General features: G+C 39.9%; 2 protein-coding genes across 5 annotated transcripts in view; both read right to left on the bottom strand.

Moving 5' to 3' along the window:
• Positions 1-21,877, bottom strand: part of RAD18 (RAD18 E3 ubiquitin protein ligase) — a 123,877-nt gene extending 102,000 nt beyond the window's left edge. For all 4 annotated transcript variants that reach the window (XM_058563217.1, XM_058563225.1, XM_058563235.1 and 1 more), the window contains exons 1-3: positions 21,756-21,877; positions 17,617-17,698; positions 31-92 (exon numbers count right to left, since the gene is read on the bottom strand). In XM_058563217.1, the coding sequence (XP_058419200.1) occupies positions 31-92; positions 17,617-17,698; positions 21,756-21,806 (195 nt within the window). In that variant the 5' untranslated portion in view covers positions 21,807-21,877. The remainder of the gene's footprint in view (positions 1-30; positions 93-17,616; positions 17,699-21,755) is intronic.
• LOC131418689 (large ribosomal subunit protein eL31-like) lies at positions 9,785-10,240 on the bottom strand. The gene has a single exon (XM_058563255.1). It carries the CDS (start codon positions 10,191-10,193, stop codon positions 9,816-9,818), a length of 378 nt encoding a protein of 125 aa, XP_058419238.1. The 5' UTR covers positions 10,194-10,240; the 3' UTR covers positions 9,785-9,815.
• Positions 21,878-25,817: the final 3,940 nt, after the last annotated feature.

Raw genomic sequence — 25,817 nt, 5'->3', positions numbered from 1 at the left:
AAAAAAAAAAAAAAGGAAAGAAAAACTCACCACACAACAAGTTGGACACTGTGTTTTATAGGACAGAAATTTTCTTATACAGAGAGAACAGTCTGCAAAAACATAGATGCAATATAATAAATTAGTTAAGCTATATTAATAACACAGGAACCTGACTTCTAACAAAACTGACAATTCCAAAAATATTTACATCATCTAAGGTATAGCATTATGATCTCAAAATTCTAGTACCTCTACTCTACCTATGCAAATTTGCAAATGTGCTTAAATCAGCCTTTTTAGGAGAAGGAAACATATCAAATAATAATAACCATGAGTCTCTAGGATATCACAACACCATAAGCAACATGCATCACTCAGTATCCTCCATCTGTAAAATGTAGGAAACCTACATGGAAAACCTAGGATGGATATTGTATAAACATGTCATATATCTCCACTGCCTAACACTCTAAAATATAGATTTTGAAGTAAGATATTTATACACGTTAAGAAATAATATACATGATGTAATCTATGCAGAAATAGAAGTATGATGATGTACACCTGAAATTTTTACAATGTTATAAACCAATGTTACTGCAATAAACAAAAAATTAAAAAAAAATTAACAGCAGTTCAAAAAAAAAAAATAATAATAATAATAATAATAAAAAGAAATAATATATACCCAAGGTATCAAATTAGGGATTTCTACCTCCTAACTCTGTAAATGACATCCATTATCCCACATTTAACAAGTCCTTTCATGGCAAGCACTAAGAAAAGAACAATATATAAGGGAAGGTTCTTGACTTCAAGGTGCTAACAAAGTAGTGTGGCAATTATAGTCCAATTCAGTGTAATAAGTTGCAAGGATTCAAGTAGGAAATCAGCATTAACTACATTCTTCACATCTCAGGCAGTGTAAAATGATCTCCCAAAGAAAAAAACAGATGTGACCAGTAGAATGGTACCTTACTGGTAGCTAATGTCCCATTAGCCCAAATTCAGCTTAGTGAAGGGACCTCATTAGAAAGGACTCAGTTCAGTTAAGGGGGAGAAGACAGTGTGACTTCAGGTACAGAAATCCAGGAAATGAATAAGTCATGCTAGCCTCAACAAGAGCATCCAGGAGGAAAAATGAAACATCATAAAAAGGATAAAACAGGCAACCGGTTAAGTTCTTTGGGAAGCAAAGATGAATAAAGGGAGACTTCTGGTTTCCGATTTGGCATGTAAGGAGCTTGGAAGTTGTTATTCTATCTAACAACAAGTGAAAAGCTGAACAGACTGAAAAATCAACAACTCGTTTTAGATCCATCAGAGAAATGAGGTCACAGGGCAAACTGCTGCCCCAAAAACTGAAGAGACAGAGAGGATACAAAGAATCACAATTTACCAGAGCAAGAACTCATGAGCAGAAACTTCCATAGGAACCGGAGAAGGAACCTCTGCTGAAACCAGTGCTGGGGTAGGAAAACTGAACTGTAACTGATGAATTGCTGGGAGGGCTCAGTGTGAGTAAGTCTGAGAGTCAAAACTCCAGGGAGACTCAGACACCAGGGGGCCTCACACTTATGTGAGTTTTTGCTCCAAGAGTTCTACCAGGTTCTCAAAGTGCCTATCAGAGAAAAATCTCCTGGTCCTACTACAGCAGGAGGGGAAAGTAACCATTTGAAATTCACCAGAGCACTCTGTTCTTAATAAGGCCTGCCCTCAGGAGCAACTATTTCAAGGGTCTGCCACATGGCAAAGCAGTTAAGTGCTCGCACTCCGCTGCTGGTGACCTGGGGTTTGGATCCCGGGCACGCACCAATGCACTGCTTATCAGGCCATGCTGTGGCAGCGTCCCATATAAAGTAGAGGAAGATGGGCACAGATGTTAGCCCAGGGCCAGTCTTCCTCAGCAAAAAGAGGAGGATTGGCGTGGATGTTAGCTCAGGGCTGATCTTCCACACACACACACACACACACACAAAAAAAACAAGAGAAACTATTTTACCAGAGCCAATTCTAACAGGGTTTTATCAGAGCCCAGCTGAGCTGGGGGCAGGGAAATAACCAACTTCAGCTACTTCTAGCCATCCTGTCCCACCTAAGGTGCGGGGACTTTTGGGGGGGGGGCCCACAAAGGGACAGAACAAACGAACAATGACTGAGAAGCACTTATGAAGTTCACAGTCCAGGGCACAGGCTCACCAGAAGACCTAGACATGATGATAGGACTACAGAATGCTTCCCCTCCCCCACACCTCACCACCACATCACTAAAGGGCTGTTTAGTGCAGTGCCTTTACCCAGTACATCATGTCTCACTGTTTGGAAAAAATTGTAAGGAGTACCAAAAGGCAAAAAACACAGTTTGAAGGAACTGCAAGCATCAGAACTAGTCAGTTTTGGCAAGAATGTTGGAATTATCAGACCAGGAATTTCAAACAACTATGATTAAAGGCTTTAATGGACAAAGTAGACACATGCAAGGACAGATGGTAATGTAAGCAGAGAGATGGAAATGCTAAGAAACACTCAAAAAGAAATGCTAGAGATCAAAAACCTGTAACAGAAATGAAGAATGCCTTTGATGGGCTCATTAATAGACTGGACACAGCTGACGAAAAATATTAGGGCTTGAACATATCTCAATAGAAACTTCCAAAACTGACGAGCAAAAAAAGAAAAAACACCAAAAAAAAAACCAACAGAATATCCAAGCACTGTGTGGCAGCTATAAAAGGTGTAACATATGCATAGTGGCAATCCCAAAAGGAGAAGAAAGAAGTAGAAGAATATTTGAAGCAACAATACTGAGAATTTTCCCCAAATTAATGTCAGACACCAAACCACAGATCCAGGAAGCCCAGAGAACACCAAGCAGGAAAATGAAAAAAACCCTACAATTGGTATATCATATTCAAACTGCAGAAAATCAAAGATAAAAAAATCTTGAAAGAAGCCAGAGGGAAAAAAACACCTTACAAGGAGCCAGCCCCATGGCCTACTGGTTAAGTTCAGCACGCTCTGCTTCGGCGGCCCGGGTTCATGGGTTCCGATCCTGGGTGCTGACTTACACACCGCTTATCAAACCATGCTGTGGCAGATGTCCCACAAAAAGTAGAGGAAGATGGGCACTGATGTTAGCTCAGGGCCAATCTTCCTCAGCAAAAAGAGGGGGATTGGCAGTGGATGTTAGCTCAGGACTAATCTTCCTCACAAAAAATAAATAAATAAAAAATAATTTTGAAGTGTCTGGCTAAACGCAGAAAATCTAGTTTCAAGTCTGAACAAAACAGGAGGTTCTGGAAAGCTGAGAAGGCTGGCCTCTGCCTCCACTTCTAGTGTTAAGTGACCAGTTAGCTGATAAGAGAATACCCCTCTAACTAAAGACCAGCACTCCAGCACGTCCAGAAGTACAGTTCTGCATAACTGTATGTCCCTTCTACATGTATGGCTATCTGTCTTCTCCCCTGTCTTATTTCACAGTGCTGCCTCATAAGAACATAAAAGAAGAGAAACACATTATTTCCCAAAAAGAATCTTATATTGCCTCTTAATTCAGCAAAAGTCAGTAAATGGAATATTTCATATTTCACTTTCTTTAAAAAAGATGAAACTGCTTTTTATTCACACACAAGCCTCAATTCATTTTGTGAGTCAAAACCCACAAAAGGAAAAGAAAAATGATTGCTGGTCCATCTTTAAAATAGTGGTAATTAAACAGTGTCTTCCAGCCAATGATTTCATCTAGGAGTAAATATTTTCAGCATCTTCCATTATCAAGTCAGAAAAACTGTGTAAGTGCAAGGAAAAGTGACACTTCAGCAAATCAATCTATTAGTGAGAACATTTCTCACTTAATGGTTTTTTTCTGGATTGGATTCCCTCTCTCCCAAAAAAGTACTCTTTAACAGCAAGAATGTGTATCTATTTAAAATACCTGCATTCTGCCAATGCACCCCACTCAAACCTTAATAACGAAGAACTGCAAATGTAGTGTTCATTAGTCATATCCAAAAAACTAAACAGAACAAAACAGAATAAAGTGATTTAAAATGATAAATCCTGCAATGTTTAAGGAGCAACAATAGTAGCTAGGATTCTGGGTCACCAATTCTAGTCAATCCAGGACGACAGCAGAACATGATAGCTAGATCTGGCTCCTACTAAGCTGTAGGGGCTTTTGTGTCATTAAAACAATACTACAGACCCAGAGCAACTTTTAATCTTGAGGGAGCCTGTAACAACTGATGTTTAGTAGAAAAGGCCTACCAAATCATGAGAGGTACAATATGAAAAATAAGTGCTTATAAAATAAATTATCATTATTGAAAGTACCTTCCACTGACTTCCTCTTAGATGAAGAATGATATCAGTGACAATTGTAAGTGACAAAGAAGCCAAAAAAAAAAAAAAAGAATGGAAGGAAAGGCTAATATTTCAGCTAAGTAGAGTTTGGTGAATGAATAACAACTAAAGTCTTTCTTCCCTAAAATGACATAATTAAAATATATAGAAGGGACTTCCATCTCTATCCATGAGAAAGTAAGAGTCCAGAATTACTCTCCTTCCATAAACAACTAAAACACTGGGGGAAAATATGAAACAATTATTTTCAGACTTTGGACAATGACAGAAATGAGAGGAATTCTACCACAGCCCAAGCTTTCTGCCTGGAGGCAATTTCTTGACCACAGTGCAGGGAGGAGAGCCAAACAGTCAATCAGTCTTGCTAGCTGAAGAAACAAAGATCAGAGTTCAGGGCAATGCAGGCAGCTAGAACTTGTAGGGCAGAATCCCAGAAAGAAAGAGGCTACATACAGGAAGACCTCCAGAAATATGAATATGGATCCACTCGATTCTATGACTGAATGCAAATCTGCACATGCCCAGGGTGAAAATCCATGATGCCAGAAAAAGAACAACTTCCAGGGAAAGAACAACTGGAAAGATCACACACAGCCAGGAGTTCTCAAAATGTCTACCAGCCAGTTTGGAGGGACCTTACTGAATGCATGGGCATTTGGTAGACACTTTAGAACGTTATACCTTAGTATGAGAGTGAATTAGCCACAGAGAGAGGGTAACATGAGCAAGATGGTGGAATAGGAGGCAAGACCTCCTTTCCCCATGGAGACATCCATTCAACAACAAAACATGAACCAATTGCAAGAAATCCAAGTACCAGTTAAGTACCTGCACATCCAGCGAGCACAAAACCAGCCACACTGAAGCCGGTAGGAAATTCGTGGCACTCACTTGCCAGAGCCCCTCCACCTGGCTCAGCACCACATGAGTAGAAACTTCCAACTCCTAGCTTTTCCCTGGGGAGGGAAAGAAAAGACTGAAACATACATGAAATGTTCAGACATTTTGGGGGGCTGCCTGAGGGACTGGTTTCTGTCTTGCCTGAATCTAAGCACCAACAAGAAAGGGTACCAGGCTGGGAGTCACTGAGAGCGAAGGTGAGGATTTGGGCTACCACACACTCATTCACCATTCTCCTCCCCTGGGAGTGAGCAGGAGAAACTCCCATCTCTCAGCTTCTCTCTGGGAAAAAACGTGCATCCAATGTTCCAGCTTTTTCGGGGGGTGCCAGAGGGACTGGTCTCTCTTTCACCCAATTCAGAGTGCCGATAGGACCCCTCATACTCTAGATGCCAAGAGACTGTTGAGAACAAGAAACAGCTGGCCAGCTTGCTGCTGCTCCAGAGGACCCACAATAGAGCAGAAAGAGGCAGATAGAGCTCACTGGCTTCGCCTTTGGGGGAGAAAGTGAAGAGGGAAGCATGTATCCAATATTTCAGCTTTTCAAGAGGCTTCCTGAGGAACTGGCTTCTATCTTGCCTGACTTGGAGTGCTGATGCCTGGCATACTCTAGATGCCTTGGGGCCACTAGGAACAAAAGAGAAATGGGCAGCTTACTGCAGTTCCAGAAGCTCTGCAGTACCACAGACACAAGAGAAAGCAAGAGATTACAAACTAATGAAAAAGAAACTGGCAAAATGTCTCTCTGGAAATTTACAATCAAAAGTCCAGTCAAGATACATACACAGAAAAGATTTAAGAGTCCCCCAGAATCTCTAGTTGGGCTGATTGGTGAATCTGAGGTGCAGGAGCATCTGGTTTTCCCTTTATGAAGCCAGTCTTATAGTAAAGCCTGTGAGAGGTGGCTGTTTTTTCAAATGCATGGATCCCAACACAGAGTAACAAGAAACATGAAGAAACTGGGAAATATGGCCAAAGCAAAGGAACAAAATACATCTCCAGAAATCGATCCTAAAAAAACAGATATATGAATTACCTGGCAAAAAACTCAAAGTAACTGTCATAAAGATGATTAACAAGCTAAAGAGAATGATACATGAACAAAATGAGAATATCAACAAAGAGACAGATGAGTTCAGCATCAGACTTGGTCAAGCAGAAGAAAGAATCAATGAACTTGAAGACAAGTTACTTGAAATTATTCAGTCAGAGGAGCAAAAAGAAAAAAGAATGAAAAAAGCCTAAGTGACTAATAGGATACCATCAAAGGAACCAATATTCACATTATGGGAATCCCAAAAAGAGAAGAGAGAAAGAGGCAGAAAGCTCATTTGAAAAGATAATGGCTGAAAACTTCCCATATCTGGGGAAAGAAATGGACATCCAGATTCAAGAAGCCCAAGAGACCCCAAAATGATGAACCCAAAGACGACCTCACAAACACATAAAATCAAATTGTCAGGTCAAAGACAAAGAATTTTGAAAGCAGCAGAAGAACAGTGACTCATCACGTCCAAGGGAGCCCACATTAGACTATCAGTGGACTTCTCAGCCAAATCTCTCAGGCCAGAGAAAACAGGATGATATATATTCAAAGTGCTGAAAGTTAAAAAAAAAAAAAAAGAAACTGCTAACCAAAACTCCTACAACTGCTAAAACCGTCCTTCAAAAATGAAAGAGAAATAAAGACATAGTCCAGGTAAACAAAAGCTTAGGGAGTTCTTCACCATTAGACCTGACTTACGTGAAATGCTAAAGGGAGTCCTTCAAGTAGAAATGAAAAGACGGTAGATAGCAACACAAAAGTATATGAAAGTATAAAGCCCCCTGTAAAGGCAAATATGGAGACAACTACAGAACATTGTAACTACTGTAATGGTGGCGTATAACTCACTTTTAACTCTGGTATAAAATTTAAAAGAAAAAAGTACAAAAATAACTATAAAAATATGTTAATGGATACACAATATAAAAAGATGTAATTTGTGACATCAATAACAAAGTGTGGGAGGAGGAGAAGTAAAAGAGTAGAGTTTTTGTTTGCAATTGAAAGTTAAGTTATCAGCTTAAAATACATTGCTTTAAATATAGGATGTTTTATGTAAGCCCCATGGTAACCACAAAGAAAATAACTATGGAAAATACACAAAAGAAAATGAGACAGGAATCAAAGCATGTCATTTATAAAATAACAATGATACACAAAGGAAGACATCAAGAGAAGAAAAGAAGAACAAAACAGCTGTAAGACATACAGAAAACAATTAACAAAATGGCAATAGAAAATCCTTCCCTATCAGTAATTAATTCAAAGTAAATGGATTAAGCTCCCCAATTAAAAAAACATAAATTGGCTAAATGGATGAAAAAGAACAAGATCCAACTATATGCTTTCTACAAAAGACTCATTTTAGATTTAAGGACACACAGAGGCTGCAAGTTAAAGGACGGAACAAGATATTCCATGCAAACAGTTACCAGAAGAGAGCAGGTTGGCCACACAGAATGACTTTAAGTCAAAAACTGTCGTAAGAGAAAAAGAAGTATATTATGTAATGACAAAAGGGTCAGTTCGCCAGGAAGATATAACAATTGTAAGTATAATACACCCAACACCAGAACACCCAAATACATGAAGCAAACATCAACAGAACTGAAAAGAGAAACAGACAGTAACACAATAACAACTGGCGATTTCAACTCCTCACTTTCAATAATAGATAGAACAACCAGATAGAAGATCAATAAGGAAACAGAGAACTTGAACAATACTGTAGCTCAAATGGATCTAAAAGACATATACTGAACATCCAAACAAGGGCAGAATGCTTTTTTTTTTTTTCAAATACACACAGAACATTATCCAGGAAAGATCACATTAGGTCACAAAACAAGTCTTAACAAATTCAAGAAGATTAAAGTCATACCAAGTATCTTTGCTGACCACAATGGAATGAAACTAGAAACCAAAAGCAAAGGAAAACTGGAAAATTCACAAATATGTGGAAATTAACATACTCCTGATCAGCCAATGGATCAAAGAAGAAATCAAAAGGGAAATGAGCAAATATATTGAGAGAAAAGAAAATGAAAACAACATACCAAAACTTACGAATGCAGCAAAAGTACTACTAACAGAGAAGTTTATAGCAGTAAATGCCTACATTAAAAAAGAAAGATTTCAAATAAAGAACCTAACTTTATACCTCAAGGAACTAGAAAAAGAACAAACTAAGCCCAAAGTTAGCAGAAGGAAGGAAATAAAGATTTAAGCAGAAACAAATAGAGAACAGAAAAAAAATCAATAAAATTAAGAGTTGGTTTTTTAAAAGATCAACAAAATTGACAAACCCATAGCTAAACTAAGAAAAAAGGAGAGAAGACTCAAATAAATAAAATCAGAAATGAAAGAGGAGACATAAACTGATGGCACAGAAATAAAAAGGATTATAAGAGACTACTGTGAACAATTATATGCCAACAAATTTGATAACTCAGAATAAATTAACAAATTCCTAGAAACATAGAACCCACATTGAATTATGAAGAAATAGAAAACCTGAACAGACCTGTAACTGTTGAGTACACTAAATCAGTAATCAAAAACCTTCCAACAAAGAGAAGCCCAGGACCAAAAGGCTTCACCAGAGAATTCTACCACACAGTAAAGGAAGAATTAACACCAATCCTTCTCAAACTCTTCATAAAAACTAAAGAGGAGGAAACACTTCCAAATTCATTTCATGAGGCCAGCATTACTCTGACACCAAAGCCAGACAAGGATAATACAAGAAAACTACAGACCAATATCCCTGATGAATATAGATGCAAAAATCCTCAACCAGGGGCCAGCCTGGTGGCGTAGCAGTTAAGTTTTCACCCTCTGCTTCAGCGGCCCAGAGTTCGTAGCTTCGAATCCCAGGTGTGGACCAAGGCACCACTCATCAAGCCATGCTGTGATGGCATCCCACATACAAAAATAGAGGAAGATGGGCATGGATGTTAGCTCAGAGCCAATCTTCCTCAGCAAAAAAAAAAAAAATCCTCAACCAATACTAGCAAACCAAATTCAACTACACATTAAAAGGATCATCACAATAATCAAGTGGGATTTATCCCTGGGATGCAAGCATGGGTCAATATAATGCACATCACTCGATGTGGTACACCACATTAACAGAACAAGAATAACAATCACATCATCTTAATAAATGCAGAAAAAGCATTTGACAAAATTCAACACCCCTTCATGATAAAAACACTCAACAAAATAAGAAAAGAAGGAAATTACCTCAACATAATAAAAGCCATATAGGAAAAGCCCACAACTAACATCATAAGGAATGGTGAAAAACTGAAAACTTTTCCCTTAAGATCAGGAGCAAGGAGAGGATGCCCACTCTCGCCACTTCTATTCAACAGACTACTGGAAGTCCCAGCTAGAGCAATTAAACATGAAAAAGAACTAAAAACATCCAAATCAGAAAGGAAGAAGTAAAATTATCTCTGTTCACAGAGGACATGATCTTTTTTTTTAAGGCAGTTTTATAACTTTATTTGACAATCAGCAGTTAGTTCTCATCCACATTGACTGTCTGTAGACTTCTGAAAGTGGTGACAGGTACATATGTAACCAACGTATAGAGCTTGTTTGGTGAATCTTCATCCTCATTACGTTTTCTGGACAACCGCACATGGATACGGTATGGGACATTCCTTATTCCTTTGGCCCAGACACCTTTGTTGAGCCTGGTGTCAATTCGCACATCTGGAGTTCCCATCTCCTTCATGGCAAAATTCTGGATCTCTTTCAGTGCCCAAGGGGCACGCTTCTTGAAGCCTGCTCCATGGATGCGCTTGTGGATGTTGATGGTGTATTCTCTGGTCACCACCTCCTTGATGGCAGAACGGCCCTTCTTCTTCTCGCCACCCTTCTTTGCGGGAGCCATTCTGCCGGGCCCAGGTTGAAAAGGAAGAGCGCGGGGTATTGTGGGAGAGGGAAAGCAGGGTTGCAAGTACAACTTCCGGGTCGCCTGACATGATCTTATATGTAAAAAAAAACTAGATTCCACAAAAAAATTGTTAGAACTAATAAAGGAATTCAGCAAATAAACATCTTCAGAAAATAAATGTATTCAGCTGGATACACAAATAACAATAAAAAATCAGTCGCACTTCTATAAACTCACAATGAACAATCCAGAAAAGATGTTAAGGAAATAATCTCATTTACAACAGCATCAAAAGGAATAAAATACTTAGGAATAAACTCAATCGAGGAGGCAAAAGATGAGTTCACTGAAAACTATAACACATTGCTGAAAAAAATTAAATAAGACACTAATAAATGAAAGACATTCCACGGTCATCTACCAGATGACTTAATAGTGTTAAAATATCCATACTACCCAAAGCAATCTACAGATTCAATGCAATCCCTATCAAAATCCCAATGGCATTTTTGCAGAAAGAGAAAAATCAATCCTAAAATTCATACGGAACCACAAAGGACCTTGGATAGCCAAAACAATCTGAAAGGCAAACAAAGCTGGAGGCCTCACATTTCCAGACTTTAAAGCATATTATAAAGGTACAGTAATCAAAAAAGTATGCTATGGGCATAAAGACAGAAATACAAACCAATAGAACAGTAGAGAGAACACAGAAATAAACCCACACATATAAAGTCAAACGATCTTTGACAAGGATGCCATGAGTACACACTAGTGAAAGGGCAGTCTCTTTAACAAAAGATGTTGGGAAAACTGGATTTCCACATGCAAAAGAACGAAGACTTAAAACTATAAAGCTCCTAGGACAAAACAAAGAGAGAAAGCATCATAACATTAGTCTTGGGAGTGATTTCCTGGATATAACACTGAAAGGTCAGGCAACAAAAGCAAAAACAGACAAGTGAGATTTCATCAAACTAAAAAGCTTCTCCACAGTAAAGGAAACAATCAACAGAATAAAAAACCTATAAAATAGAAGAAAATATTTTCAAACCATGTATCTGATAAAAAGTTAATATCCAAAACATATAAGGAACACCTGTAACTCAGGAACAAAAAAAATAATAACCTGATTAAAAACGGGCAAAGGACTTGAATAGACATTTCTCCAAAGACATACAAATGGCCAACAGGTATATGAAAAGATGCTCAACATCACTAATCATCCAAGAAATGTGAATCAAAACCACGTGAGATACCACCTGACACCTGTTAAGATAGCCATTACCAAAAAAATGGAAAATGACAAGTGTTGGTGACAATGTGGAGAAATTATAACACTTGTTCACTGTTGATGGGAATGAAAAATGATGTAGTCACTAGGGAAAACACTACGGAGGTCCACAAAAACTTAAAAATAGAATTACTATATGATCCAACAATCCCACTTCTAAGTATTTATCCAAAAGAACTGAAAGCAGGATCTCAAAGAGATATTTGTACTCTCGTGTTCCTAGCAGCATTATTCACCACAGCCAAAAGGTGGGAGCAAGCCAAGTGTCCACCAACACATGAATGGATAAGGAAAATGCGATATGTACATACAATGGAGTATTATTCAGCCTTAAAAAAGAAGGAAATCCTGTCGTATGCTACAACATGGATGAACCTTGAGGATACTAAGCTAAATGAAACAAGCCAATCACAGAAGGTCAAACACTGCCTGATTCCACTTATATGAGGTATCTAGTCAAACGCACAGAAGCAGAAAATAGAATGGTTGTTGCCAGGGGTGGGGGTTGGGAGGAATGGGGAGTTGTTCTGCAATGGGTATAGAATTTCAGTCATGCAAGACGAAAAAGTTCTAAAGATCTGCTATACAACAACGCACATACAGTTAACAATACTATACTGTACGCTTAAAAATTTGTTAACAGGGTAGATTTCACATTACGTGTTTTTTACCACCCCTCCCAAAAAATGCCCAATAGAAAAGGCTATTCTAGACCCACCCTAACAAACCTTAAAAACAAAACTTGACAGGATCAATCTGACAGGCAAGTAACTTAACTGCCTGCCAATAACAAAGCCCAACACTCCAATAAAGTATATAACGAAATCTACTCTCAAAAATGTAAACACTACAGTGGCAAGCATCCAATCAAAAATTACCAGACATGTAAAAAACAAGAAAATGTGGTCTATAGGGGCTGGCCCAGTGGCATAGTGGTTAAGTTCACATGCTCTGCTTCAGCAGCCTGGGGTTCATAGGTTCGCATCGCAAGCGCAGATCTACACATCACTCATCAGGTCAAGCTGTGGCAGCATCCCACATATAAAACAGAGGAAGACTGGCACAGAGGTTAGCTAAGGGACAATCTTCCTCAAGCAAAAAAGAGGAAGATTGGCAAGAGATGTTAGCTCAGGGCCAATCTTCCCCACTAAAAAATAAATTAATTAATTAAAAATGTGGTCTATAACCAGGAGGGGGAAAAAATCAATCAACAGATACAGACTTAGAAATGACAGAGATAATGGATTAGCAGATAGGGAGGTAAACTGGCTATTAGAAATATGTTCAATATATCCAAGGATTAAAATACACACACCTACACATCAGGTTACACATAAACCTAATGAGGAAAGAAATGGAAGATATTTTAAAAATGAAATTTCTAGAGATGACCAATACAATAACTGCAATGAAAACTTCACTGGATGAGGGCCGGCCCCGTGGCTTAGCGGTTAAGTGCGTGTGCTCCGCTGCGGCAGCCCGGGGTTTGCCCGTTCGGATCCCGGGTGCGCAACGACGCACTGCTTGTCAAGCCATGCTGTGGCGGCCTCCCACATAAAGTGGAGGAAGATGAGCACGAATGTTAGCCCAGGGCCAGTCTTCCTCAGAGAAAAAAAAAAAAAAAAACGAGGAGGATTGGCAGATGTTAGCACAGGGCTGATCTCCTCACAAAACAAATAAATAAATAAATAAATAAACAATCACTAAAATAATAAAATAAAAAGGTAGAATAAGTCACTTGTGAAAAAGATTTAATACTTTAAAAAGTGTTCAATTATTTTTAAAAAAGGCAGGAAGAGAGGAAATAATAGATGGACAAATAAAGACAAAAAGCAAGGTAGTTCATCTAAATCTAGCTTTATCAATAATTAACTTTCTGCAATGATGGAAATGTTCTATATCTGCACTGTCTGATACGGTAGCCACTAGCCACCTGGGGCTATTCAGCACTTGAAATGTGGCTAATGCAGCTGAGAAACTAAAGTTTTAATTTTATTTAACTTTAATTCATTTTAATTAAAGCATAAACAGCCACATGTGGCTAGCATCTACTGTATTAAATAATATAGGTCTAAATATTCCAAGTAAAAATAGATATTGTCAGACTGGATTAAAGGGCAAGATCTAAATATAAGCTGTCTAAAAAAGCTCAATTTAAATATCAAGACACGGGTAAGTCAGATGTAAAAGGATGGAAAAAGATAAACTATACAAACACTAATCTTAAATAAGTGGTAGTGGCTACATTAATACCAGAAAAAAGTAGACCTCAGAAGAAGGAATATTACCAGGGATAAAGAGGGACACTTCATGAGAACAGTCAATTCATCAGGTAGACAAAATACTCATAAATGTGTATGCACTTAATAAAAGTGCTTCAAAATACACAAAGCAAAAACTGATAAAAGGAAAAGAAAAAAGAGACAAATCTACAATTATAGTTGGAGATTTCAACATTCCTCTCTCCATACTGATAAAATAATAGAGAACCAACAGAAATATAGAACACTTAAGGAGCACTATCAACCAACTTGACCTAAATAACAATGATAGAACACCTCACCCAACTACAGCAGAATAGATATTCTTTTCAAGTATACATGAAACAACCAAGAAAGACCTATACTGGGCCATAAAACAAGTCTCAGACAATTTTAAAGAACTGAAATCAAACAGATTAAGTTCTCTGACCAGAACATAATTAAATTAGCCACTAGTAACATGAAGATATCAGGAAAACTCCCAAATATTTGGAAATTAAACAGCAGATTTCTAAATAACTCATAGTCAAAGAAGAAATCACAAAAGACATCAGAACATATTTTAAACTAAATAAAAACGAAGACACACATATCAAAATTTGTGAGATGCAGCTAAAGAAAGGCTTAGAGGGAAATTTATAACTTTAAATGCTTATATTAGAAAAGAACAAAGGTCTAATGTCAGTGCTCTCAGCTTTTACCTTAAGAAGCTAGAAATATAAAAGCAAATTATACTCAAGTAAAAGGAAGGAAACAATAAAGATAAAAGAGTGTAAATCGGGGCCAGCCCGGTGGCATAGCAGTTAAGTTCACGTGCTCCGCTTCAGCAGCCCGGGGTTCGCAAGTTCAGATCCTGGGCGCAGACTGATGCACCGCTTGTCAAGCATGCTGTGGTGGTGTCCCATATAAAGTAGAGGAAGACGGGCACGGATGTTAGCCCAGGGCCAGTCTTCCTCAGCAAAAAGAGGAGGATTGGCATCAGATGTTAGCTCAGGGTTAATCTTCCTCCCTCTCCCCCTGCCCAAAAAAAAGAGTATAAATCAATGAAACGTAAAAAAGGTAAAATATAGAAAACAATGAACCAAAAGCTGGTTCTTTTAAAAGAGCAATAAAATTAATAAGCCTCTAGCTAGATCAACCAATGAAAAAAGAGAAAACACACATTTCCAGCACATGAATAAAAGGGGACATCACCACAGATCCTCCAGACACGAAATAGTATTTAAAAATTCTATGCCAATAAACTCAACAGCTTAGATTAAATCGACAAATTTCCTGAAAGGAATTCAAGGTTGTTTTAATATTCAAAAATCAATCAATGTAATTAACCATATTATAAAATAAAGGAAGTAAATAATATGAGCATCTCCATAGACGCAGAAAACAAACGACAAAATTCAACACCCATTCGTGATTTTAAGAAAACTTCTCAGCTAATTAAGAGCATAGAGGAACAGCCTCAACTTGATAAATTTATGAAAATGTATTAAGAATATGATAAAACTTATAGCTAAGCTCATACTTAAAAGACTGAATGCTTCCCCTGTAAAATCGGGAATAAAAAAAGGACGTCCACCCACACTACTTCTATTTCACATTGTACTAAAGGTACTAGCCTGTGTACCAAGAAGAAATACAAGGCATACAGATTAGAAAGGAAGAAGTAAAAATGTCTTTATTCACAGGTGACATGATTGTGTATGTAAAAATTCCTAAGGAATCAACAAAAAAGATGCTGAAATTTAAAAGTGAATTTAGCAAGATCACAAGATAAAAGGTCAACATAAAAAACTGTATTTCTGGGCCAGCCCCATGGCTTAGCGGTTAAGTGCGCGCGCTCCGCTGCCGGCGGCCCGGGTTCGGATCCCGGGCGCGCACTGACGCACTGCTTCTCCAGCCGTGCTGAGGCCGCGTCCCACATGCAGCAACTAGAAGGCTATGCAGCTATGACATACAACTATCTACTGGGGCTTTGCGGGAAAAAATAAATAAATAAATAAACTGTATTTCTACATGCAAGGTCTGTGCACGGAAAACTATAAACAGCATTGTGGAGAGAAATTAAAGAAAAGCTAAAGAATGGAGGAATATACCATGTTCCTATATTGAAGATTCAACACTGTGAAGATGTCAGTTCTCCCCAGATTGATCTTTAGATTCAGTGCAATCCCAACAAACACCCCAGCAGGCATTTTTGCAGAAATTGACAATCCGATTCTAAAATTTATATGGAAAAGCACATAAAATCCATAGATCCTAAAAGAACCAAAATAATTTTGATAAAGAAAAACAAAGTTGGAAAACTTACAATGCCTGACTTCAAGACTTACTACAAAGCTACAATAATTAAGACAGTGTGGTATTGGCACAAGGATAGACATACAGATCAATGGAACAGAAAAAAGAATCCAGAAACAAACTCACACATGATTCCCTGGGGCCATACTGACTGAGATGGGGAAAACTCTACAGGTGACAGAAATGTTCACTATGTTAACTGTAGTGGTTACAAGGTATATACATTTGTCAAAACTCACGGATTTAAATGGATGCATTTTACTGTATGTAAATTATACCTAAAAAAGATGTTTTTAACATATATTTAGAAACAATCTCCAAAACTTATCTTGGTTACTAACGTGAATCTGGCCTAGAACGAAACTAACATTTATTCAGAGCCTATACTGTGCCAGACACCAGGCTCTGCATATTTAATTCTCACAATCATTTTCTTTCTTTTTTTGTGTGTGTGTGAGGAAGATCAGCCCTGAGCTAACATCTGCCAATCCTCCTCTTTTTGCTGAGGAAGACTGGCCCTGGGCTAACATCCATGCCCATCTTCCTCCACTTTATGTGGTACGCCGCCACAGTATGGCTTGCCAAGCGGTGCATCGGTGCGCGCCCGGGATCCGAACCGCAAACCCCGGGCCGCGGCAGCGGAGCGTGTGCACTTAACCGCCTGCGCCACCGGGCCGGGACCTCACAATCATTTCCTAAGGTAGAAATTACTTATCAGATTTTTACTTTTGAAGAAATGCTGGGCATTTGCAAACTCACCCACCTAGTAAGCGGGGAGTGAAGTGTCAAGCCTAAGTATATCTCTAATGCCTGTGTTGCTACAATCGCCATCCTCTCATGATGTCTCTCTATAGGAACTTTTTCACCCAACCTACTACTATACACTAAAATCATTTTTTAAACCTAACTTGTTTTTTTTTTTTAACTTTCCAAGACAAGTCAACTCGAAAACAGAGGGCAAGAAAAATCACGAACCTGGATCATCCACATGCCAGCTCCTGAAAAATGACAAGTCACCCCTATGTGCTAAATACTTCAAACTACAGTATAAAACATACTTACACACTAGACTCATACAAGCATATTTCAATATCTGAGCCTTTCCAGCATCACATAGCAAGTTAAGCGCATCACACAGCAAGTTAAGTGATAAAACTGTCTGTAATGCTCTTCACTGGTAGAATTCTCCCACTGGGATTTTTAAACTTTGAAATTCTACACTACTTGGTTGAACCACCTATCTGTTATTCTGTTAAAAACAAAAATTCCGAAATCTAACATCTAAAAGTGCATGGCAAATGAACCAGATATCATAACCAAAATCTTTATTGCCATAAATGTTACAAAAGGCATCAAAATATCAGAGGGAGGTGGTAAAAAATACAGGAGTCTTAAGAAAATTTAATATTCAAGAGGGAGGTGATGGAAAAGATCTAAAAACTTCAAGATAGAGGAGCTAAAGGTGAGAAACAAATATGTGTACTTATCTTTGGTGTTAAATTAACACTACCTTACATAAAAGAAAAAGAAAAGCACATTTTTACTAACTCACGGAAACAATACTTACAGTTATGTGAACACTGAGGAATCATCATCGCAATGTTGAAATATTCAAAGCAAATCCCACACCGCAGCAAATCATCTATTGTCTGAAATGCAAAAATGCATATACAGCTATCAAAAAGACACCAAGATTGGAACATCTGCCACAGAACTCCTTCTCTATACCCTAAAAAATTAATTTAGTAATACTCCTTTGTCAAATACACAAACTCGAAAGCGAACTCCACATAAACTGCAGCAGATCTTGAGAAACAGAGAAAAACCTCCCCCATGTGACCTACACAGTCAAATCTCAGGTTACCCAAAATGCTCTAGACAGACAAAGCTGACACTGTACAGATTCCTGTTCATATGGTCGACCCTTCACTAAAAGGCTACTCTATTCCTGCTCCACTTTCCATGTGTTTCCAGCTCTTACTCCAAGTATCCTCCTCTTCAGACCCCAATCCTACAGTCACCACAGAGGTTAAGAACCAAATCAGAGAATACCAAAGTCAAACATTAGAAATTATCTAGTTAAAACCCTTACTTCACAAATGAGCAGACTTGTATCTAAAGCAGGCACACACATTGAGCATGAGTCATGCCAGAAGTAAATTTCCCGTCTCCCTACTGGCGGTCAGTCCCGTGCTTTCTACACAGTACTATAGGTTCCGACACGGTGGAGCCAAATGAGGAAGCCCTGGCAAGAGCTGGGGCCAGGGACAGCAGAGGAAGGTGAAGAAGTAGACCACCTGGAAAGTCAGATAGATGTGTGTCAACCCGGAATGCAGTCCAAACGGGAAAGAATCTATTCTCACAACCTAAAATCTTCTAAACCTTTTAAAATAAAATGCTATTCCATTCAATAGAATACTGAGCAGATATGTAAGAGACAAAAAAAAAAAAAAAAGAGGGAGCTCTCTTATGCACTGATATGGAAAGATTACCAAGATAGCTGAAAAAAGGATGTACATATGGTATGCTACCTTTTGTCAAAAAGGGAGGGGGAAATAAGAATGTATTCTATTTTTATCTTTTATATAAAAAAAAATTCTGAAAGGATACTCAAGAAAGTAATAAATAATGGTTACAAGGGTCAGGAAACTGGATAGATGAGGGACAAGTTGGGAGGTAGACTTTTCATTTCACGTATTTTTTGAACCATGTGGGTATATTACTTAAATTTTTAAAATACAACAAAAACGACTAATGTCACCAATAGTCCATATAATGAAATACTACATAGTCATTAAAAAAAAAAAAAAACATGCTTTCAAAGAACAATTAATGCCATGGGAAAATGTTTATGTTTTAAAGGAAACTTTAAAAAATCAGAGAACAAATCTACGACAATAATGCATAATAATAGAACTATATAGTTTAATCTCATAACAATCTTAGGAAGTCTATAGCATCTGTATCCCAGTTTTATAGATGAAGTCTACAGAGCTTATAAGTGGCTGGATCAAACTCAAGAAATTGACTCCAAAGTGACCCCAAATTTTAAATGCATATACACATTGCAGGTATGTGTGTGCACAAGGCACACACAAGAAAAACTAAAGGAAAATAGAAAACGTTAAACAGTGGTTATCTCTGGATGGTAGGATGATGGGTAATTTTCATTTTCCCCTTTATCTTATTCTGAATTTTTATGTTTTTCTACTATACACACATGCTACATTTATAATCTGTCAAAAATAGAAATTTTTGTTACAATAAAACTAGAGAAATAAACATTAAAATGCCAAAATCTTCCATTATTTTGGATGGTAAGCCAGCACTGACACAAAAAGCTGGATTGTGTTGAAGACCAGTTAAGAGCAGAGGCAGGGCTGGAAGCCAGAGCCCTGGCCTCAACTCTGTTCAACTTGCTTCTACATAACCATCCTCTTCCAGAGGAGTGGCTCTGATAGATCTGCTGAGCGAAATTTGTGGAAGGTGACACCGCATCAAATGAGTTGTAACAAGCCTGTATAAATTTCTAGTCATGCCATTTCAAGCCAGTAACATGCATACCACGTGTGCCTCAACCAAAAAAAAAAAAAATAGCCTGAATAGAGAGCGGTCAAGTGGATTGCCCAGGATTTCTTTAACTTAGAGAGACAAAGTAAAAAGGGGAAGTGGGGAACGGGTGAAAAGACTAAATAATTAGAGCAAAGGTTCTTAAGTTTTTTGGGTCACAGATCCTTTTGAAAAATGGATGAAAACTATGGACTCTCTTCTCAGAAAAACATACACATAGACAAAAATTTTATAAATAATTCCAGATACCAAAGTCTTTCCATGGATCCTAGGTCTGGAACCAAGGATTCAGGAGTCAGATTTCTATTCAACATAAGAAAGAACTTCAAACAGAGCTACTTCTGGGAGCAGGTAGTTCTTCGTCCCTGGAAGAGTTCAAGCAAAAGCTAGATGAGAAATTGGCAGATATGCTATAAAAGGGATTAAAATACTGGAGGGAGCTGGCTTTCCAACCTTAAGATACCATGATTCTAATATGGGCTCAATCAACTCCATCACTGAACACTCTCTGGTGCTGTCCCTGTATTAAGTGCTGTGGTGAGATACCAAAACCAGAGGAGACGTGGAACGTGCCTCTAAAAAACATGTGGAATATATAAATATGTAAAATATGCTTAAATCTACAAAGCAAGTGCTTTACAAGTTACAGAGCTTTCACTTCCTTTATCCAATTCACTCTTCATAACAAGAAATACAAAGGAGGGGGGAAACACTTAACACGTTAAGGGCTAATAACAATAATAAAGATATATAATTGAATGCTTACTACCTTCCAGACACCTTGAATCAATTAGCAAACAATTTCTGAGCATCCACTATGTGCCAGGCACTCAGTTACGCACAATGAAAAAAGCCAAACAGGATCCCTATCCAGATACATCAATTCATTTAACCAATCCTATAAACTGTTTATTTTTGTCTCAGATTTAGAGTTGAGGAAATTCAAGCTCAGAGAGGTTAAGTAAGTAACTCACCATCACACGGTAAATAAGAGGCAGAGACCAGATTTAACTCAGGAGCACTGAAACTCAAATCTATGCTCTTCTCCATTGCAGCTTGGTGCCAAGGCCACCACAACTTCAAAACTACAGCTTTCGTGGATCCTTCCACAATGTCAGCTTTTCACCATGGGGATATCTCAAGGCCCCAAGCACTGTAGATGACACTGATGACAGCAGGACGAACAAGGCCTTATACTTACTTTAACTTCTCTCAAGTCCCCTTACTTGACTCTCAAAATCAGCCTTACGAGTCTGTGGGACAGATACCATAATCCCCAAGTTTACAAAACTGACGAACAAAACGAGAACTCGATCTTGCCCACAGCCACAAACTGAAATAATCACAGAGCAGGGAGCAAAACCAAGCAACTGATTCTTAGGTAACACAGCAAAGTGTATTCGCTCTTGACTAAACCTAGCAGGAATCCAGGGATCACCACTAATATAAATGGAAACTGATATGCCTTGCTAAAAACAAAGTAGCCACAAAAATGTGTTATTTAAGTGAAATAATTCAATGAAATGAAAGGCTAGTGCTGAGCCTGAGTCCTGATCTCTTTGTTTAAAAGAGAGATGCACAACTGTTAGGAGTTAGGACACATTAGGGAGGAGTTAGGACAAACCAGCGCTAGGCTTCCAGAGTCTAATTAGAAGAAACCAAAGAGAATGTAAAGGAGACTACCTGCTTCGCTAAGTGATTAAATAAATGTTATTTGATGCAGGGTCCACCCAAAATCACGTCTGGTGTCACTTTGGGAAATCTCAACCAACATACTACGAGAGTTTACATAATGCTTAGCAGATAGCAAGCCCTCAGGAAGGATTAGTTGTCATTGTCGTTCTCATTGTTGAGAATAACTGTTTTTCTCGAGGTCAGTGTTATGGTTGTGGCTGAACCGCAGAATACCCGGTTCCATACGACGGCCAACTTCAACTCACGTAAGGGACCGAGGCCTGTCCCTGTTACTTCTCAGGGGAGGAAACTGAGGCGCAGAGCCACGCAGTCGGCAAGCGGCAGAGCAGAGCCGGGTACCCTGGCCCAGCTCCCTGCTCGCGCCTCCTCCCTTCTCCTCCTCAAGGCGGGGCAGGCCTCCCGCGGACACCCGGGCGCCCCCAACCTCCCCGAAGCACTCACTTTCATGACTGCCAGGCCTGGAGGCCACCGAGGCTCAACTACGGAGTCCATGGTCTCTCCTACGGAGGCTGGGGGTCCGCCAACCACTGGCCTCTCGCGCTCCACTGCCACTCGAAATTCCCCGCGCTACTGAGCTACGTCAGTATTCCGCGACGCGCCAAAACCGTGCGCAGAGCCTGCCGGGAGTTGTAGTACGTGGGCGGAGCTCAGCCAAAGATGCTCTCACTGCGCACGCGCTAGGCTGCTGCTTGGCAGCTTGCGACAGGAGGTGAGTAGTTAAAAAGCCCACATCCGGTTTTGTACCAGACCTTTAATAAATAAATGCCTGTTGAATATTGGAAAAGACAACCGGGAATCAAACTAAATCCAGGCCTTGCCAAATCTTTCAAAGTCTAGACTCATGCCTCCTTCTTCGAGTCACCCTCCCTGATTGCTCTAGTGATCTATCCTTGCCCTGAGCAGGGGATTTCATACATGTTATTTCATCTCACCCATCACAGCACGAGGAGGTAGGTATTATTGTTAGTTTACACAGGAGGAAGCTTCGGCTCAAAAACGCGAATAGGCTGTCATTGCGTCACGCGGTGTCACTGACCAGACTACAAATAGGGCCTCGAGACTTCATATGGGAGCTCTTTTATGAATTTAAAATTTTAACTTCAAAGGTTAAAGGTAAGGTGGTTAGAGATAACCACCTTAACTTTGTGTAGCCTTCCAGATATTTCCTATTCAGATACATAGATACGATTTTTTCCACAAATGTTATTATATTAAATGCATAGCTCTATCAACTTGAGTTTTTCTGTTTATTTAATCGTACATCTTGAGACCTCTCCATGTTAATACATATAGGTTTACCTCATTCTTTTTAATAGCTGCATGGTCCATAGTATAGATGTAACACAATTTCTTTATCTACTCCCGTACTGAGGAACATTTAGGTTGTTTTCAGTTTTTCACTATTGCAAAGAGTTGCATTGAACACACTATATAAATCTTGGCATACTTGAGCCTGGATATCTGGGAGATGATTTCCTATAAATGGAACTACTAAGTATATTTGGATGCTCTATTAAAACTGTGATAGCTAGCACTACATGATTTTTCCAAAAAGGCCATACCAATACATTTACGTTCTTACCAAGAGTGCCCATTGTCCAAATGTGAAGCACTGACCAGCGCACCACCCAGCGTGTCTGCTCAATTCAGCACTCGTCCACTGCCCTAGGTGGGCCTCCATTGCATCAGGTCTCATGGGCAGCAAGTCAGCAGTCATGTTGCTCAGGGCAGACCCCTGCAGCTTGCCACTGCCCCCTCATGTGGTCCATGCACTCATTCATTCAACAAATATTTTTCTAAGTGCTTCCATTGGGCAGGCACTCGAGCTTCCCTGTGAAGTCGGCAGAGGTAAGGTTATTATTGCCATTTTACAGACAAGGACACTGAGGCTCAGAGAGGTTAAGTCTTCCATCCTTTGGGCTGTCATCATAAGGAACCTCTGGCCTCTGAGCCAGAGCTGTACTCTACTGATTTTTCCCAGCCTGTGCCCAAATACTCAGTGGGCAATAATAATAATCTTAGCAGCATTTGGACAAAGGACTTTAATATCCATTAAAACAATAGCTGACATTTGTTAGACACTTGTATGCAAAGCACTGTTATAGGTGTTTTTACACATATACACTTACTTCAGATTCACTCCAACCAAATGGGAAAAGGGAAGGAAACAGGAAACTTACATAGGGCACTTTGCTGGTGAGAGGAAAAGGAAGGATTTGGACTTACCAAAGTGGGACGACACTATAAAATGGATGATCTGCAAAGTCCTCTCTGAGAAGGTGACATTTGTTCTAGGACCTAACTGATAAGATAGAGGCCACCATGCAAAGACCTAGGGTGGAAAGTTCTAGACCTTGGTAAAGAGTTTGGATTTTAATCCATGTTAACTCTCAGGCCAGCTATTGAACCTTTCTGTGCCTCAGTTTTCTCATCTGTAAAATGGGGATGATGATAATAGTACTTGTGTTATAGGGATGTTGTGAGAATTAAATGAGCTATTGTAAGTCAAGTGCCTAGAACAGTGCCTGGCACCTAAGGAGCACCGTGTAAGTGTCAGCTGTTGTTGTTGCTATGTTGCTCTAAGCACAGGAGGAAGCCCCTGGAGGGTTTCAGGCAGGGAGGTAACATGATCTGATTTACATTCTCAAAAGGTCACTCTAGCTGCTGAGTGAAGAAGGGGTTTTAGGGGGAAAGAGCAGAAGTACCAATCAGGAGGTGGTGACAAGGGGTTGGACCAGGGTGGCGGCAGTCAGGAGAGGTGGAAGTGCTGTGGGCCCCGTGCTTGCTGTGGACTCACAGTAAGGCCTTGCTTTGTCCCTGTGACCAGGCCCCATCCTGATCCTCCTAGACGTGGACCTGCCTTGTTCTCACCAGTCCCTTCCACCTTGGAGCCCAGCCCTAGGGCCAGGAGGCATAGTTTACATTGACGGACTGTGTCCATCACCTGCTCACCTGCCTGTTAGACCAGCAGCTCTGGGAGCTTCTCCCTGAGACTGGTTACCTGCCTGTCACCACAGCATCCTCTTAGGAGGTGTCCCAACTCCTCCTATTGATACTTGCAATAAGTGTTTACAGAGAACTCACTATATGCCCAGGCAAGGGGGACAAGCAGTAAATTAAACAAACAATATCTGCCCAAATCACGATCTACAAATGGGAAGAGCTTTGAGATCAGAGAGGAAGAACTTTTAAGAGAGGGAGCTGTATTAGTCAGGATTCTTTTGGTTACAAGTATTGAGTTAGATTGCCAACTCAAAATGGCCTAATCAAAAAAGGGAATATATTAGCTCATGTAACTGAAAAGTCCAGGAGTAAGTATTCAGGTGTGGCTTGATCCGGGTGTCATCAGATTGGGCTCTTTTCCTTCCTCTCAATCTGTCTTTCTTAATGCCTTATATCTGTTTTCCTCAGTGTTGGCTTATTGCTCAGGCAGACTCCTCCCATGTGGTGGCAAGCATGGCCTCCAGATGCTCCAGGCCTATATTCTACTAGCACAACTGCTTCAGCAGAAAGAAAGCACGTCATTCCCAACAGTCCCCAGCAAAAGTCCCAGGACTGAATCTCATTGGCCAGAATTGGGTCACATGCCCATCCTTGAACCAATCATTGTGCCTCTGATTGTCTAGGTCTGAGTTTGGGGGTAGGAGTGGATGCCCCAAATGAACACAGGGGTGCTGTATAGTCAAAGAGGGAATGGATGCCTATAAACACGCAGATTGCAAAAATGGTTGCAAATTCCTCTCCTTCCCATATCTACACCTCTTCACAGTATGACTCCTTCCAAGAAGTGGATCTGTTTCTCTGCTCCTCGAATCTGGGGGCTTGGTCATGTGACTTGCTTTAGCCAGTGCGACATTAACAAAGGTGAGGCAAGCAGAGGCTTGTGAAGTACCTGTGCACTGGAGCTGGCCCTCTCCTTGCTGCTCTTGGGAGCCTTCTAACCACCACCATGTGAACAAACCCTAACGATCCTCCTGGATGATGAGAGACAGGTGGCCAAGCCATCTTTGTCACCCCAGCTGACATTGGGCCACCTACAAGACGTGAGTGAGGCCGTCCTAGATCATCCAGCCCCAGCCAAGCCACCTGCTTACCACAGAGATCAGCTCAGCCAGCCCTGACCAGAAAACTGCTCAACATACCCACAGGATCTGGTAAATAATAAATGTTGATTATCTTAAGCCACTAAGTTTGGGGATGGTTATTACACAACAATGACTAACTGCTACAGTGACCCTCCGCAGCAGTCTTCTGCCTGTCCGGAGCCTGGCTTTGGAGGCCCCAGATACAGAAGGGCTGGAGCCCCAGTCCCGCGGTCCCTCCTCTCCCCCATAGCAATCTTCTCCTGCTCTCTTTGATCCCAGGACTTATCTACAGTCTGCTTCCAGTCTTCTGCTGAACTTGATGGGTGCCGGGGACAGGACAACCCTTCCTGTGAAGAGCAACTCTTATGCAACTCTCCCTGTCTCTGTAGGCTCCCAGCCATTCCTCCTTACAAGCAGG

Source organism: Diceros bicornis, chromosome 2, assembly GCF_020826845.1.
Source record: "Diceros bicornis minor isolate mBicDic1 chromosome 2, mDicBic1.mat.cur, whole genome shotgun sequence".
Classification (NCBI taxonomy): domain Eukaryota; kingdom Metazoa; phylum Chordata; class Mammalia; order Perissodactyla; family Rhinocerotidae; genus Diceros; species Diceros bicornis.
The sequence above is the reverse complement of the archived record's forward strand: the minus strand, read 5'-3'. Positions and strand labels throughout refer to the sequence as shown.

What these genes read in the sequence shown, in the direction of transcription:
- LOC131418689 (XM_058563255.1), bottom strand. Translation starts at nt 10,193, where the DNA reads ATGGCTCCCGCAAAGAAGGGTGGCGAGAAGAAGAAGGGCCGTTCTGCC.